The sequence below is a fragment of the Salvelinus alpinus genome, chromosome 2 (genome assembly GCF_045679555.1).
Source record: "Salvelinus alpinus chromosome 2, SLU_Salpinus.1, whole genome shotgun sequence".
NCBI classification, from domain to species: domain Eukaryota; kingdom Metazoa; phylum Chordata; class Actinopteri; order Salmoniformes; family Salmonidae; genus Salvelinus; species Salvelinus alpinus.
In genome coordinates this window covers 16,067,967-16,085,815 of record NC_092087.1, presented here as the reverse complement: position 1 = coordinate 16,085,815, position 17,849 = coordinate 16,067,967, and the positions used below count along the sequence as shown (strand labels likewise).

General features: G+C 43.5%; 2 protein-coding genes and 1 pseudogene across 2 annotated transcripts; 1 reads left to right on the top strand and 2 right to left on the bottom strand.

Annotated features, from left to right (window-relative positions):
- Nucleotides 1-192: 192 nt before the first annotated feature.
- LOC139554782 (probable protein BRICK1) lies at nucleotides 193-2,635 on the bottom strand. Its single transcript, XM_071367925.1, has 3 exons — nucleotides 2,337-2,635; nucleotides 1,540-1,622; nucleotides 193-1,425 (listed from the first exon to the last, which is right to left on the bottom strand). The coding sequence occupies exons 1-3, from the start codon at nucleotides 2,593-2,595 to the stop codon at nucleotides 1,399-1,401; spliced, it is 369 nt and encodes a 122-aa protein (XP_071224026.1). The 5' UTR covers nucleotides 2,596-2,635; the 3' UTR covers nucleotides 193-1,398.
- A 2,584-nt stretch (nucleotides 2,636-5,219) lies between these two features.
- gpx1a (glutathione peroxidase 1a) lies at nucleotides 5,220-6,571 on the bottom strand. The gene is made up of 2 exons (XM_071367912.1): nucleotides 6,275-6,571; nucleotides 5,220-5,964 (listed from the first exon to the last, which is right to left on the bottom strand). The coding sequence occupies exons 1-2, from the start codon at nucleotides 6,509-6,511 to the stop codon at nucleotides 5,617-5,619; spliced, it is 585 nt and encodes a 194-aa protein (XP_071224013.1). The 5' UTR covers nucleotides 6,512-6,571; the 3' UTR covers nucleotides 5,220-5,616.
- A 3,576-nt stretch (nucleotides 6,572-10,147) lies between these two features.
- Nucleotides 10,148-17,849, top strand: part of LOC139554763 (guanine nucleotide-binding protein G(s) subunit alpha-like) — an 83,046-nt pseudogene continuing 75,344 nt past the window's right edge.

The following is a 17,849-nucleotide window of genomic DNA, read 5'->3' as shown; positions in this document are numbered from 1 at the left end:
GTTTTTTCAAGGGAGAGCGGTGCCTTCGTACGAGGCTAGGCGTAGCCTGTCCTGCCTGGTTTTCACAGGCCTGAAACATTTCACACAGGTCTATAACATTTAATGAAATGCAACATCGGGAGCTTGAGCGTGAGAATTAATAATCTTTACTACACAAACTTTTTGTCAGGAGAAAATGACACATAGCTGCACTTTCAATGTTAGTTTCTTTATTTTTTTGCCATAAAACAATTGTTACTATGTACTGTACAAACATGACCATGAGATAGTAATAGAAGATTAATAAATACACACAAACAGCAACAGTGTCAACTTGGCACTTGGGGACATAAGACTCTCAAAATCTTGTTTTTGTCATTCATGATTTACAGCAGGTAAATCAACTGTACAAATGTTTCAAACACAGGTGGATGTATGCTTAGACATTCACTTGGCAAGATAAACAAAGCAAGAATGCAGTTGTACAGTGATTTCTTGAGTAATAAGCTTGTCCTTCTCCACTCTACGATTGAGTGCACATAATACACTAAATGCTTGAACCATCAAAAATGGATGAAATAGCCTTCTCATGAATTTAGTATGGAGTTTAAAACTGTTAACACACAAAATAGTCAGGTATATGTTCAGAATCAAACAAAAAAGGTCCAAAACAAATTTAGCCAAATGTAGCCTCTTCGTATAATCAATGAGTGAAATACTTACACACTTGTCACTAATATGTAGGCTCAACATTCCCAAACAGTCCCATTACAAGTCAGAATGTTGAACAAACTTCATTTCAGCTTACTTTACCTGTTGCCCGCCAATTTTGTCCCTATGTCAGAGGTAATCTGATACAAAATATCCACAGGTAAGTGTTATCAACCCAACCTCCAGTACGCTAGTCTGTATATCGTTTGTATTTTATTTTCAATACTGATGTAATTTGCACTTGACAAACACTTACACAATATGGCTGAGCCTAACCGAACGGCAAACACTTCCAGCTGATTGCGAGGAAATAATCTTCGGTCAACTATATTCGGCTATTGTCTACATATTGTGCATCACGTGCAATAGATTGAAAATACAAGCGTCAGAACCTACTGGCGCCACAAAAAGTCAGGTAAACAACCCTTTCCTGTGGATACCCTATCTCCACCTACTGCCAAAAGGACCACCTGCATGTACAACTGGTAGAGTAAGTGTAAATATCATTTTAGTAAACATTCTGCTTTGTAGAGACTATTGCATATTTTTAACAGCAACTTCTTTCAGACTGATATCCATGGAGTAACCATGGTAAAAGTCTGATGCTTAGGCAAAGCCAAATGTAAACTATACAGTAAGTACGTATAAAATAATTAACAGAAAATTAGGAAAAGTGGTATATTCATGTTTCAGCAGTCATCCGGAGGTCTAGGTCAGGGTTTCACCTTTAGTAACCTTGGGAGTGAGAAACAGATACATAATGAATTTCAGATGTTCCAACTGAGATTTTTTTCTGTACCAGTATTTTATAACTTCATACCATCATGTGCATATTTCAAAACCACTTACCCTTGCCTCGATGTATTCAATCCTCCGCTCCAAGGCAGTTAGCTTCTCATTAAGAGTGGCTAACCGGGACCGACAGGACATATCTGGAAAATAAATTCACATGAAAATTCACTTGATGTTTTATTCTTATTCATTTCACATCCTTTCCGTGTCCTTTCCATGTCCTTTCCAGCAACTGTGCTGGATGCGTAGCCATGCCAGCTGAGTACAGTTTGGCTTGGCCCTATTATTATTAAGCTATTAGGGTCAAGTTCAAGTTCATTTTAGGTAGATCACTACAGTAAATATAACCTCGAGGTCATAGCACAATCCACACGACACTCAATTCAAACATATGGATTGTGTGATGCCAGACAATAGTACAAAAAAAACATGTATAACAATATAGCATTAACCCAGATCTCTGTATGCAATGTGTAACCAACTCCTCAGACACTACTTGGCATTCCAAATTAGAGTTGGCTAAAGAAGGCATGTAGATTATATCTGGGACCAGGACATTCATAATACCACTGGCAATTGTGCAACAACCACTGCTACCTAAAGCTAGTGTCGTATGCGGGCTAGATAAGCAACTATCAATGGACTGCACTGGGGCTATGCTCTCTCAGGTCATGACAAGCTCACAAGACAGTAACAACATTACACGCTGGCCAGCTATCAAATACTGTTACCAGTACGTAGTCCAAGCTAGCTAGCAATTATTCGTTAACTAGGAGTGGTCGATTGCTTAGCTAGCTAGCTAACGAGCGAGCCACTGGACGAAAGCAGGAAGGAATGCCTTGGGTAAAGCTTACCAAATGAATTTAGGAAATCTGCAATCTTCTTGATGCTACTCGTGATCACTTCTATATACTCGCGATTTGCCCAATCCTGATGGATTTCTCTTTGAACTGGGTCATCCTGGCCGGACATCTTTACGAGTTTGTTAAACTCAATACTTCCGCTGTCTGGTAGGGTGCGCCAAATGCTGTCAGCAAGGGGGGTTGTGTGGGTTGATCGCATGGTCAGAGCTATCCGGGATACTTGGGACGTCCATACTCTAACCGTAACCATAACCCTTACCTAATCCTTACCTTAACCATTTTAAATGTCAACTTCAGAAACCTTGTCAGCAACATAAACTCACACGAAAGAGCTTACATGTTCATAATCAGCTAGCTCACGAGCCACATTCAACACGTCCAACTAGCTACTTAGTCACGAGACACTGATGGCGGTTGCAGATTCCAAGTCAAGATCTTCAGAAGTTTACCTTGTTTAGCAAGTTAGCTAGCTAACATTAACAATCAGTCAGAGTTATCTAACAAGCAAGCAAAATCAGCGAAAATGGTGAGGCCAACAAGCACTAACCCGCACCACACACAATAGCTAATGTTAACGAACTTGTTATTTCAGATCGCTTGACACGATATATATAGGCTAGCTTGCTAACACCCGATCGCTGTCCCATGGTGCTGAAATACAAAGGTAGCTAGTTTAGCTATGTTTTTTTGTTGCTATTAGCTTGAAGCTTTAGGCATAACAACAATGACAATTTCTATACTTCCATAATCAATAAAAAATAGCTAAGAAACTTGCCTTATCAAATGTCAATGGGGTCAGGGTCAATATGCCCAGAAACATGGGTCATCCACTCAGGGCTGTTTCAAGCATTTTGGGGGGGCCCCCACCTCATAGGCAAAACATTTAAGTGGCAGTGGAGAGAGAAATCTGCAGCTTTAAAGCTATTTTCCTGAAATTCTACACATTTTCACCTTTGGTTGAGAGAAAAATGCAGTTTTAAAGCTATTTTCCTGCAATTCTACACATTTTAAATTGGGATGGAGAAAACATTTAGCAGTTTTAAAGCTAATTTCCTGATATTCTACACATTCTACTACAGATATCTGAGTGAGAGTGACTAACTAAATCAATGGGGGCCCCCTGGAGGTCAGGGCCCCTAGGCACGTGCCTTGAGTGCCTGGTCAGTAATTCGGCCATAATTACTACAAGGTTTAGATAGCTGGTTCGACTAACTCACCTAGCAAACTATAAAATGTTAGTTGACATGGGCTAATTGCAATCCAGACTGTATCACAACCGGCCGTGATTGGGAGTCCCATAGGGCGGCGCACATTTGGCCCAGCGTCGTCCTGGTTTGGCCGGTGTAGGCCGACATTGCAAATAAGAATTTGTCCTTAACTGACTTGCCTAGTTAAATAAAGGTTAAATAAATAAAAAATATATAATAATTGACTCTGTCAGTGACTGACTTTAAAATAGGACAACTGCTGATGCACTTCCAGCGGACGCTATGGGATAACAGCCACTATTGTACCATAACCATTTAATTTGTACAGCATTAGTCTCTCCAACAAGCCTGAAACAGTGTAAACAAGGACAAGGGCTAACTGATGCCTTGGACCGTGCAATGGAGGATATTACAGCACTAGAGATCTCTACACCTTCTTCTCTTGATAAGTCCAGCGAGGACTCACTCAGTCACTCACAAACAAAACTCCAATTTGAGGAACCACTTGTCAGGTATAGAGATTATGGATACATAAAAAGCAAACAGACTTAATTACAATAGGCTATACTATAGCAATGTTATTTTGAGTTAATTTGTAATTTTGTAATTCAAAAGGCAAGAGAAGTCAAGGCATAAAAGGGAGGGCTTTGCACTGTCAAGCAAATCCGAAGCTCCATTCCCTAAAGATCTACTTGAAGTTTTAGGTTAGTATTAAAACACTAATTATTAAAGACTAGTATTAAAACACTAAGTATTAAAGATTAGTATTAAAACACAATTTGTGATGTTCACACGCTGGTGGTTATTTTTCATTTTGCCACATTTCAATGTTCAACAAAATGAATGTTTAAGATCAGCCCTTGTACTAGTTTAAAGACACAAAGCTATCACATAAAGGAGATGGCAAACACCAACCACTCAAAGCTTGCATTGTGTCCCCTGCAAAGGGACTTCAGATATCCAGACTCTGGAGGATCTAGTGGCTAAACTGGAGTTTGAGAATGAGCTGCACCGTGTGTGTGGGAATCAGGACGTAGACAAGGAGTTTCTATCACCAGAGGAACACAGTTCAGACAGCTTAGTAGAGGACAGAAGCAGCAGCAATGGAGATGTGTCCAGTTCAGAGGAGGACCACTGCATGTTAGAGATTGTGTTGCAGATGGAAAGGGAGTATGATCTTTCTGTTTATTACAATGACTTCTGTACTCAATGACAAGGCCCTCATTCAGCCAGTTATCTGTACACAGAGCATCGTGACATAGGAGTTGTTATCAACAGAAACCTAAGGAAAGATTTTCAAGACAAACCTGTCTGAAATTAGGATTAAATCTGGGCTCACTTTACAGTACATAAAACAATCTGAGAAGTGAATTATTCAGCAGCAAACTTGCAGTTTTTTATGTATCCATCTCTACTTTATTTTGTAGAGACATCTAGGCTGTCATATTTCATTGGTTCAAGTTACTGTAGTTTCTGTTTTTTTATACACCATAAATTCAGTTTATAGTATTTATAACCAATATTAAAACTATTTGATTGTAACAATCTATAGAACATTGCTCTGTTGTAAAACCGTAACTTTGATTGTATGTTAATATCAACCATCAACCTGTTATTACTCCTCAAATGTAGAATTACATTTGAGAAATGAAAACCAATAAAAACATGTTTTTATTACATTTATTTTTCCACTGACTGGTCTTTGCCATACATGAGTAATACACTACTGTTAGATTCAGGACTTTACATCTTTATCAGAAACTCCCCTCACAAAAAAGGTTTTAAGGAATGTCTTCATTCAGTAAAGAGTAAAAAAAAAACAAGAGTATCTTGCACAGGAGAGCAAAGCCAATTGAAACAAATGCAGCAGGTGTATTCCTACAGAGGCAGATGCTATTAGCAAAGGCCGTTGGTACTGGTGAAGGGATATTGTGATTGTGATGAAGAAAATGTGTGACTGCTGATTAACAGGAGGGTGAAGACATTCTGTGTTGTCCCTGTGGCCCCTCTACATCCTTATCACCACCACCACTGTACCCCTGTGAGAGCTCTGCCTGGGCGTTTTATTTCACATTGAGTAGCTCCTTAATATCTGCCTCAATGTCACTGGTCAGGAACCTTCTGCTGTAGCGCTTGTAAGGATCTCCATCAGGACTGACCAGGAACTTTTCAAAGTTCCAGGAGATGTCATTCCTGCAGACAGGGCTCCACATGATGAACTTGGGGTCGCTCATGAGGGCCATGGAGTCATCGGAGGGGAATGGCAATTTATCCTTGAGATACACAAACAAGGGGTGGGCATCCTTCCCATTCACATCCATCTTCTCAAAAAGTGGAAATTTGGGCTCAAAGCCATTTCCTGGACGGATATACTTCAGGGACCTCAGGATCTCATCATTCTTACAATTCTCCTGTTTATACAGAATCAGAATCAATAATCAATAAATCTGTTTCAGAAATTATTTGAATTGAAGCATGTTAACAACATGGGGGAAAAAACTAAGAATGTCTCAATGATGAGTCCCAAAAGTATTACACAGACATAGAGTTTAACAATTGTTGTTAATACCAATCTACAATGTTGCAACAACTGCGCCAAACTACATTTGGGCTCGCAGTCTGAGAGTTGACCACTACTTGACCACCACATTTCAAAGATAAGACTGAATAATCTGCAATATTGAAATTGAAATTCATATAGAGAAATAAGTGAATGCCTACCTGATGGCCAAACTGGTTGCAGGGCACCCCAAGAACCACGAGCCCCTTTTCGGAATACTGCGAATGGAGCTCGTTCATCTGAGTGTAGTCCCTGGTTGTTGTTCCTCAGAGTGACGCCACATTTTCAATAAGCACAACTTTATCCTTTAGGGAGGAGAAATGTAGCAAATCTCCAGACAGCAATTTAGCTGAAAGGTCGTAAAACTTCTTTATTTTCCCAGCCATTTCATGAAGCATCGACGTCTAACTTTCGGATGCCTTCCGTTCTCTTAGCTTTTGTACAGCTACTGTAAAGGGGAGGTGCGACTTTTCAAAGTTTGAGGAAGTCGCAGTTTCGAGAACCACAGATGGTGAAAAATGTGGGAGAAATTAGTTTTAAATAAAGTTAAAGTATTTTTGTGGTACTAATTATATGGAATTATCCATCTAACGAATGTCCTTAATTTGAGTATATATTAAGGTTGGAGTAAATACAAAACATTATGAAGCTGTCTCTGGCTGTACCAAGCTACAGTTAGAATTTGCTGCCATCTATTGGCAATTTTAGAGAGGTTCCTCTGCCACCTGGCGCGGGATGAATTCTAGTCAATCACAAACATCCCTAATCCGATATGGTCCAATCTGAAAAATCTATAACACATACACAGTAGTGCCTTTTGGACCTCTTAATTTTAAGGGGGAAAATAAAATAATATCTATATTCCTTCAGAAAAAAGGTCTTAACAGGGTGGAACCTAACAAGGTGGACATTTGGAGATTAAATTAGCCATAGCTCCGTGAGTGACCAAGATTGAGCTAGAATAATGGTAAACACTTGAACAGGATTTTAACTTCTCTATCAAACATAGTTTAACATTTCGATTTTTTTTGTATATATCATTTTGCCTAACAAGGTGTAAATGTATGAGTGGGAAATACAGACTAACAACATGAAACATGGTAAAATAGATAAAACTGAGTGTTTATATTTATTTACCTTTGCACCGTTGTTTTCCCACCAAATAAATTATGACACTTCCTGAATGTGGTGTCATTGTAGGAAAGGGTTGTTTTCTTAAATGGAAAATTTACAACAAACTAACAGGGTGGAAAGTGATATCACGGACACACAGTAAATCTTAAATAAAATAATAATAAATACAATAATCATGTAAAAAAGTTATGAGAGAGAATTTAACTAGGACTATAAAAAAAATGAAGAATTATTTTAAATATTGTATTATTTTATGGCTTATATTTCTCGTAGAAGTTGATGAATAACCTCCGGGGACATGGCAAAAACTCCTACGTCCACTGAAAAAAACTTTTGAAAATGCATAAAATTCGCTTTTAATATCCATATTTGTGAGTTTTTAAGGTAAAGGACACCTGACCTTATATTTAAAGCTTTTTGAAATCCGCATGTCCGACTACTATACACTAAATAAGAAGTGATATTTCCTGGGAACAGGAAAGGCACCGCATGATAGCAACCCAACAGTTAACAGTAGTGTTAATATAATCCATCTTCATCTAAATATTGAGCGATACACCGTTTTTTCCCCTTTTCAAAGTAAGAATATGGGGATGAGTGTAACGTTCCTGACCTGTTTTATGTTGTTTTTGTATGTGTATATGGTCAGGGCGTGAGTTTTGGGTGGGCAGTCTATGTTTTCTGTTTCTATGTTGGTTTTGGTTGCCTGGTATGGCTCTTAATTAGAGGCAGGTGTTTTGCGTTTTCCTCTAATTAAGAGTCATATTTAGGTAGGGTGTTCTCACTGTTTGTTTGTGGGTGATTGTCTCCTGTGTCGTCGATGTATGTACCATACGGGACTGTTTGGTTGGTTGTTCGTTCGTTTTGATGTAGTCTGTTCCTGTCCGTGAGTTTTACGTTTTAGTTATGTAAGTTCATGTTCAGGTTTTCGTCTACGTCGTTTTCTTGTTTTGTAATTTTGTAAGTGTTTTGTTTTCGTGTGCCGTCGTGTCAAATAAAGAGATGGCATATTTCCCTAATGCTGCGTATTGGTCCACTGATCCTTCTCTCCTCTCCTCATCTGAGGAAGAGGAGGACAACAGCCCTTACAATGAGGTAGGTAGATTGGGTGGGTGGGCTATTTACAGATGGACTATGTACAGCTGCAGCGATCGGTTAGCTGCTCAGATAGCTGATGTTTAAAGTTAGTGAGGGAAATATAAGTCTCCATCTTCAGCGATTTTTGCAATTCGTTCCAGTCACTGGCAGCAGAGAACTGGAAGGAAAGGCGGTGTTGGCTTTGGGGATTTAATTATTTTTTATTTTATTTCACCAGGTAGCTAGTTGAGAACAAGTTCTCATTTACAAATGCGACCTGGCCAAGATAAAGCAAAGCAGGAATAAACAACAGTCAATAACAGTCAATAACAATAGAAAAAAAAAGAAAATGGCGTAAGGCAATAAATAGGCCATAGTAGCAAAGTATGACCAGTGAGATATACAGTGCTGTTATCGTGACCAATAGACTTTTAAAATGTATTTTACCCCTTTTTTCGTGGTATCCAATTGGTAGTCAGTCAGTCTTGTCTCATCACTGTAACTCCCGTACAGACTCGGGAGAGGCAAAGGTCGAGAGCCATGCGTCCTCCGAAATACAACCCAGCCTAGCCGCACTGCTTCTTGACACAACGCACATCCAACCCAGAAGCCAGCCGCACCAATGTGTCGGAGGAAACACTGTACCTGGCGACCTGGTCAGCGTGCACTGCGCCGGGCCCGCCACAGGAGTCGCTAGTGCGCGATGAGACAAGGATATCCCTGCCGGCCAAACCCTCCCTAACCCGGACGACGCTAGGCCAATTGTGAGACGCTCCATGGACCTCCCGGTCACGGCCGGCTGCAACAGAGCCTGGGCTCGAGCACCGCTAGCACTGCGATACAGTGCCTTAGACCACTGCACCACCCGGGAGACCCTACCTAGCATAGACTTATAGATGACCTGGAGCCAGTGGGTCTGGCGACGAATATGTAGCGTACAGGTCGCAGTGGTGGGTGGTATAAGGGGCTTTGGTAACAAAACGGATGGCACTGTGATAGACTACATCCAGTTTGCTGAGTAGAGTGTTGGAAGCTATTTTGTAGATGACATCGCCGAAGTCGACGATCGGTAGGATAGTCAGTTTTACTAGGGTAAGTTTGGTGGCTTGAGTGAAGGAGGCTTTGTTGCAAAATAGAAAGCCGATTCTAGATTTGATTTTGGATTGGAGATGTTTAATATGAGTCTGGAAGGAGAGTTTAGTCTAGCCAGACACCTATGTATTTGTAGTTGTCCACATATTCTAGGTCAGAACCGTCCAGGGTAGTGATGCTAGTATTTGGTTTTACTAGCGTTTAAGAGTAGTTGGAGGCCACGGAAGGAGTGTTGGAAGGCATTGAAGCTCATTTGGAGGTTAGTTAACACAGTGTCCAAAGAAGGGCCAGATGTATACAGAATGGTGCCGTCTGTGTAGAGGTGGATCAGAGAATCACCAGCAGCAAGAGCGACATCATTGATATATACAGAGAAAAGAGTCGGCCTGAGAATTGAACCCTGTGGTACCCCCATAGAGACTGCCAGAGGTCCGGACAACAGGCCATCCGATTTGACACACTGAACTCTGTCTGCAAAGTAGTTGGTGAACAAGGAGATGCAATCATTTGAGAAACCAAGGCTATTGAGTCTGCCGATAAGAATACGGTGATTGACAGAAAGTACTCTGGCACTGAAAAGAGCCTTGAAGCTATAACCCGACCTACAGTATGTATATTATGTGAGAGTGATTGATTTGAGAATGAATCAGGTGTGCTAAGGCAGACTATGAATGACGCAAATCATGTGACTCAAAAGCGTGGCTTTTCCTCTGCCTTCCCCTGTTGCTCCTAAAAATGGTAACAGGAAAGAGGAAGGATGAGGAAGCACTTCGATATCAAAATATGGCAAACCAACAAGCTATCTACTTAAATATATCACACTAGAAGCACTGAAACTGTGAGTCATTCAGTTTCATATTCGTCAGATACTGTGAGTGGCTTTTACGTTTTCAGAAAAAACATTGAAGTGCGAGAAGGGGACACCTTGGTCCTTGCACGGACCCCATGTCCGCTAACGGGATGTGAAAATAAACATCGGGACTGTTATAATGGTGCTTCCACGCTCAGTCAGTGTTAGCTAATTTAATTATAACCTGGCGGCTCGTTATGGGGATGTGTCATAGTTTTAGATCTAGGATTATAGGACCGCACTCATCAATAACCTACAGCGGGCGAACGGGTGCTAATGCTGGGCTAGATGGCGAGCCCGGGCAGCAGGATAATTGTTCCGATCTGGAGCTTCGGGATCAACGCAGAGTGGAGGAGAAAGCACGGATCAAAGCTGAGATAAAGAGAAGTCGGAACATAGACAAGAGTTTGAAAGCAGAGAAGAGGGAGTACAAACAAACCCACAGGCTTCTGCTATTGGGTAAGTTAATTGAACTGTTAAACGACCTAATTTAAAGCGTTGTGCTCTGCACTGTATATTTGGCCATATGTCCATAAGGATCTCAGCTTTGTGATCATTTGCTAACTGGACAAGTAACCTAACCGATCTGCTATGACTGTTTATAAGCTAGTTCTGTTTTTTATTCAGCAGAATATTCACACTGAAATTGGATATAGTTACCCTATATAGGCTAGGCCCTGCACTTGATAAATCACTAATGTCATTTTACCAATATATCAAGAGTCAAGACATATACGTTGTAGTTCCCTCTGATATCGAGCTGGCTATCTACACTGATATCTCCGCTGCCTTCTCTACACCACTGTGGGTTATGCTTATTCATGTCCAAACAACACGTTCTTTTTGAGGGACTGTTTGTTGTAAGTGTAAATATGCAACAGCAGTACATACAGCCCTATTCATCGCTTGTTATTACAAACACAAGACTTATTGTAGCCTACAGTTTATTTAGTGAGTGAATTAAGAAACGACATGCTATCATAGCTTTCAGAGGCTAATGCTGCCTTGAGGGTATATGAGAACAGGCAGATTCTCACATGCTTGCTTTTTGAGAAAAGAGACCAAAAACAAGATTAATTTGAAAGCAGACTGTATAAGCTAAATGTGGCATTATATGTATCTTATGCACACACACACACACACACACACACACACACACACACACACACGCACATATATATGCACAAAATTATCCATAAGGACAAGTAATAACTGCTTATGCCAGTTCTTGTGGAAGGCGTTGTTTTGATTTGCTCAAGTGAAGGAGAACAGGTTTCGGTAAAGAAAAATGTAATTAAAAGTGTTAGCAAATTAAGGCCTTGATACAGCCTAGTTATAGACTGTATCACAAGGAGACCCTTAGCTCCTTTGCCTTTTATAGAAGCTGCACCTTTTTTCTACGTTACACAAGGAAAGGAGGGCAGTCTGCAGACACAAGTGGAATAACTGTGTGGGCTCTGTGACCAAAATACACCAGTCATGCGGGTCTGTAGGTTTAAGAACATACTGGACACGAGCAGAATGAGAACCTACTTATGCTTGTGAACAATGCTCTTGTAATCTAGCCAGGTGTGAGTTAGTTAGGTATTATCTTAATCCTTGCTTCTCTTGGTTGTTCTGCTGATAATCTCCACCCTGTTAGCTAAGGCTATCTTCTGTGTCCTTAAGGGGCCCTCTTACTGGAGTTTGAAATGTTGTTTTTACAAAAACAGAACAAAGTAGACGTATGATTGTGCTAAAATGCTAATTTGTAGAAAGCAAAAAAGGAGATACCTTGTTTAATTTTATTACATCTTTATTCTTAGCCAGATTAATTATTTTGAAACTCAAATCCGGTGGCGACATGTCATTCAGGGCAGGTAGGGCAGAGCCCCACCTGTTTTGAGCCCCACCTGTTTAGCTAAAAAGAATATATATATATACAGTGAGGGAAAAAAGTATTTGATCCCCTGCTGATTTTGTACGTTTGCCCACTGACAAAGAAATGATCCGTCTATAATTTTAATGGTAGGTTTATTTGAACAGTGAGAGACAGAATAACAACAAAAGAATCCAGAACAACCCATGTCAAAAAAGTTATACATTGATTTGCATTTTAATGAGGGAAATAAGTATTTGACCCCCTCTCATTCAGAAAGATTTCTGGCACCCAGGTGTCTTTTATACAGGTAACGAGCTGAGATTAGGATCACACTCTTAAAGGGAGTGCTCCTAATCTCAGTTTGTTACCTGTATAAAAGACACCTGTCCACAGAAGCAATCAATCAATCAGATTCCAAACTCTCCACCATGGCCAAGACCAAAGAGCTCTCCACGGATGTCAGGGACAAGATTGTAGACCTACATAAGGCTGGATTGGGCTACAAGACCATCGCAAAGCAGTTTGGTGAGAAGGTGACAACAGTTGGTGCGATTATTCGCAAATGGAAGAAACACAAAAGAACTGTCAATCTCCCTCGGCCTGGGGCTCCATGCAAGATCTCACCTCGTGGAGTTGCAATGATCATGAGAACGGTGAGGAATCAGCCCAGAACTACACGGGAGGATCTTGTCAATGATCTCAAGGCAGCTGGGACCATAGTCACCAAGAAAACAATTGGTAACACACTACGCCGTGAAGGACTGAAATCCTGCAGCGCCCGCAAGGTCCCCCTGCTCAAGAAAGCACATATACATGCCCGTCTGAAGTTTGCCAATGAACATCTGAATGATTCAGAGGACAACTGGGTGAAAATGTTGTGGTCAGATGAGACCAAAATGGAGCTCTTTGGCATCAACTCAACTCGCCGTGTTTGGAGGAGGAGGAATGCTGCCTATGACCTCAATAATACCATCCCCACTGTCAAACATGGAGGTGGAAACATTATGCTTTGGGGGTGTTTTTCTGCTAAGGGGACAGGACAACTTCACCGCATCAAAGGGACGATGGACGGGGCCATGTACCGTCAAATCTTGGGTGAGAACCTCCTTCCCTCAGCCAGGGCATTGAAAATGGGTCGTGGATGGGTATTCCAGCATGACAATGACCCAAAACACACGGCCAAGGCAACAAAGGAGTGGCTCAAGAAGAAGCACATTAAGGTCCTGGAGTGGCCTAGCCAGTCTCCAGACCTTAATCCCATAGAAAATCTGTGGAGGGAGCTGAAGGTTCGAGTTGCCAAACGTCAGCCTCGAAACCTTAATGACTTGGAGAAGATCTGCAAAGAGGAGTGAGACAAAATCCCTCCTGAGATGTGTGCAAACCTGGTGGCCAACTACAAGAAATGTCTGACCTCTGTGATTGCCAACAAGGGTTTTGCCACCAAGTACTAAGTCATGTTTTGCAGAGGGGTCAAATACTTATTTCCCTCATTAAAATGCAAATCAATTTATAACTTTTTTGACATGTGTTTTTCTGGATTTTTTTGTTGTTATTCTGTCTCTCACTGTTCAAATAAACCTACCATTAAAATTATAGACGGATAATTTCTTTGTCAGTGGGCAAACGTACAAAATCAGCAGGGGATCAAATACTTTTTTCCCTCACTGTATATATTGTAACGATTGTTCTCCTCCTCGTCTGAGGAGGAGCAGGGATCGGACCAAAACGCAGCTTTTGTGGAATACATAATGAGATTTTATTGAAACAAGACTAACACGAAGCACACTTGATAAATTACAAAATAACAAACGACGTAGACCGACCTGAACATGAGAACTTACATATAACGAAGAACGCACGAACAGGAACAGACTAGACAAACGAAACAGTCCCGTGTGGTACAAACACTGACACGGAAGACAATCACCCACCAACAAACGGTGTGAACAGCCTACCTTAATATGGTTCTCAATCAGAGGAAACGTAGAACACCGGCCCCTGATTGAGAACCATATCAGGCTAATTAACAATGAACCTAAACATAGAAACACATAACATAGAATGCCCACCCAGCTCACGTCCTGACCATACTAAACAAAGACAAAATAAAGGAAATAAGGTCAGGAACGTGACAGTACCTCCCCCTCAAGGTGCGGACTCTGGCCGCAAAACCTGAACCTATAGGGGAGGGACTGGGTGGGCATCTGTCCACGGTGGCGGCTCTGGCTCAGGACGTTGTCCCCACCCCACCATAGTCAATCCCCGCTTCCGTAGCCTCCTCCCAATGGCCACCCTCCAAATTAACCCACCTGGATTAAGGGACAGCACCGGACTAAGGGGCAACACCGGGATGAGTGGTAGCACCGGACCGAGGGGCAGCACCGGACTGAGGGGCAGCTCTGGACTGAGGAGCAGCTCCGGACTGAGGGGCAGCTCCGGACTGAGGGGCAGCTCCGGACTGAGGGGCAGCACCAGACTGAAGAGCAGCTCCGGACTGAGGGGCAGCTCCGGACTGTCTAACGACTCTGGCTGGTCATGGCTGGCTGACGGCTCTGGCTGGTCATGGCTGGCTGACGGCTCTGGCTGGTCATGGCTGGCTGACGGCTCTGGCTGCTCCTGTCTGGCGGAAGGCTCTGGCTGCTCCTGTCTGGCGGAAGGCTCTGGCTGCTCCTGTCTGGCGGAAGGCTCTGGCTGCTCCTGTCTGGCGGAAGGCTCTGGCTGCTCCTGTCTGGCGGAAGGCTCTGGCTGCTCCTGTCTGGCGGAAGGCTCTGGCTGCTCCTGTCTGGCGGAAGGCTCTGGCTGCTCCTGTCTGGCGGAAGGCTCTAGCGGCTCCTGTCTGGCGGAAGGCTCTAGCGGCTCCTGTCTGGCGGAAGGCTCTAGCGGCTCCTGTCTGGCGGACGGCTCTAGCGGCTCCTGTCTGGCGGACGGCTCTAGCGGCTCCTGTCTGGCGGACGGCTCTAGCGGCTCAGGACAGACGGGCGGCTTTGAAGGCTCAGGACAGACGGGCGGCTTTGAAGGCTCAGGACAGACGGGCGGCTTTGAAGGCTCAGGACAGACGGGCAGCGCAGGCGGCGCTTGGCAGACGGACAGCTCAGACGGCGTTGGGCAGACGGGCAGTTCAGGCGCCGCTGGGTAGACGGCAGACTCTGGCCGGCTGAGGCGCACTGTAGGCCTGGTGCGTGGTGCCGGAACTGGAGGTACCGGGCTAAGGACACGCACCTTAAGGCTAGTGCGGGGAGCAGCAACAGGACGCACAGGACTCTGGAGACGCACAGGAGGCTTGGTGCGTGGTGCCGGAACTGGTGGTACCGGGCTGGAGACACGCACCATAGGGCTAGTGCGTGGAGGAGGAACCGGGCTCTGGAGACGCACAGAAGGCTTGGTGCGTGGTGCCGGAACTGGTGGTACCGGGCTGGAGACACGCACCATAGGGCTAGTGCGTGGAGGAGGAACAGGGCTCTGGAGACGCACAGGAAGCCTGGTGCGTGGTGTAGGCACTGGTGGTACTGGGCTGGGGCGGGGAAGTGGCGCCGGATATACCGGACCGTGCAGGCGTACTGGCTCCCTTGAGCACCGAGCCTGCCCAACCTTACCTGGTTGTATGCTCCCCGTAGCCCGACCAGTGCGGGGAGGTGGAATAACCCGCACTGGGCTGTGTTGGCGAACCGGGGACACCATGCGTAAGGCTGGTGCCATGTATGCCGGCCCGAGGAGACGCACTGGAGACCAGACGCGTTGAGCCGGCTTCATGGCACCTGGCTCAATGCCCAATCTAGCCCTACCAGTGCGGGGAGGTGGAATAACCCGCACCGGGCTATGCACACGTACAGGAGACACCGTGAGCTTTACCGCATAACACGGTGTCTGCCCGTACTCTCGCTCTCCACGGTAAGATCGGGAAGTGGGCGCAGGTCTCCTACCTGACTTCGCCACACTACCCTTTATCCCCCACCCAAGACATTTTTGGGCTTGACTTACAGGCTGTCGTGCTGCCTCCATTCGCCGGTATCCCTCCTCACACTGCGCCAGAGAATCCCAGGCGGGCTCCGGCCTTCTCCCTGGGTCGATCGCCCACCTGTCGATCTCCTCCCACGTAGTGTAGTCCAGATTTTGCTCCTGCTTCCGTGCTGCCTCCTCATACCGCCGCCTCTCGGCTTTAGCTGCCTCCAGCTCTTCACGAGGGCGGCGATATTCTCCAGGTTGTGCCCATGGTCCTTTACCGTCCGGTATTTCCTCCCATGTCCAGAAATCCTGCGATCGCTGCTGCTGCTTTTTCCCACGCTGCTTGATCCTTGGTTGGTGGGTGATTCTGTAACGATTGTTCTCCTCCTCGTCTGAGGAGGAGCAGGGATCGGACCAAAACGCAGCTTTTGTGGATTACATAATGAGATTTTATTGAAACAAGACGAACACGAAACACACTTGATAAATTACAAAATAACAAACGACGTAGACCGACCTGAACATGAGAACTTACATATAACGAAGAACGCACAAACAGGAACAGACTAGACAAACGAAACAGTCCCGTGTGGTACAAACACTGACACGGAAGACAATCACCCACCAACAAACGGTGTGAACAGCCTACCTTAATATGGTTCTCAATCAGAGGAAACGTAAAACACCTGCCCCTGATTGAGAACCATATCAGGCTAATTAACAATGAACCTAAACATAGAAACACATAACATAGAATGCCCACCCAGCTCACGTCCTGACCATACTAAACAAAGACAAAATAAAGGAAATAAGGTCAGGAACGTGACATATTGTCACGTTCCTGACCTATTTTATGTTATTTTTGTATATGTTTAGTTGGTCAGGGCGTGAGTTGGGGTGGGCATTGTATGTTTTGTGTTTAGATCACTGTTAATCAGCCTTATATGGTTCTCAATCAGAGACAGGTGGTTTACGTTTTCCTCTGATTGGGAACCATATATAGGCTGGCTGTTCACACTGTTTGTTTGTGGGTGATTGTCTCCTGTGTTTGTGTCTGTGCACCACACGGGATTGTTTCGGCGTGTTATTTCGTTTATGTAGTCTGTTTCCTGCTCGTGAGTTCTTCGTGTCTTTTATGTAAGTTCCATGTTTCAGGTTTCGTCTACGTTGTCCGTTTGTTATTTTGTATTTCAAGTATAGTTCGTTTTTGTTCTTGTTTAAATAAATCATTATGTCATCACACCTCGCTGCGCATTGGTCTACCGATCCTTCTCTCCTCTCCTCGTCCGAGGAAGAGGAGGACGACTCCCGTTACACATATATATAATTATGTATTTATTTTTGCCTGTTTTGCATGTTATTTTGGCATTAATACATGTCCCATATCAGTTTGCAAACAATGTAAAATAATAAATAATTGAGTTTATAAAGCCACATACAAACATGGTCTCTTTTTTGCTTTGAGTAAGGCAGCTCCAAAATGCAGGTGTTTCAGCCTAGCGCAGTGCTTTCTGTGGTGGTGCACTCAAAAAAGAAAAGCTTCCAGGAGTGTCCTTTAGGGGTTCTTCAAATTGAAACTGTGGGGGAACCCCTATAAGTTCTTCAAATAACCTTTTTAAAAGAGTTCTTCAAAGAACCCCTTTTAATGGGTCCTCAAATAACCTTTTGGGGTTAATTTTTGAACTACCCCCCCCTCTCCCCTATTATTACTAATAATAATATGCATAACAATAACGACAATAACACAATATTTTAGTTGTCAGTGTTTATTATGATTTTA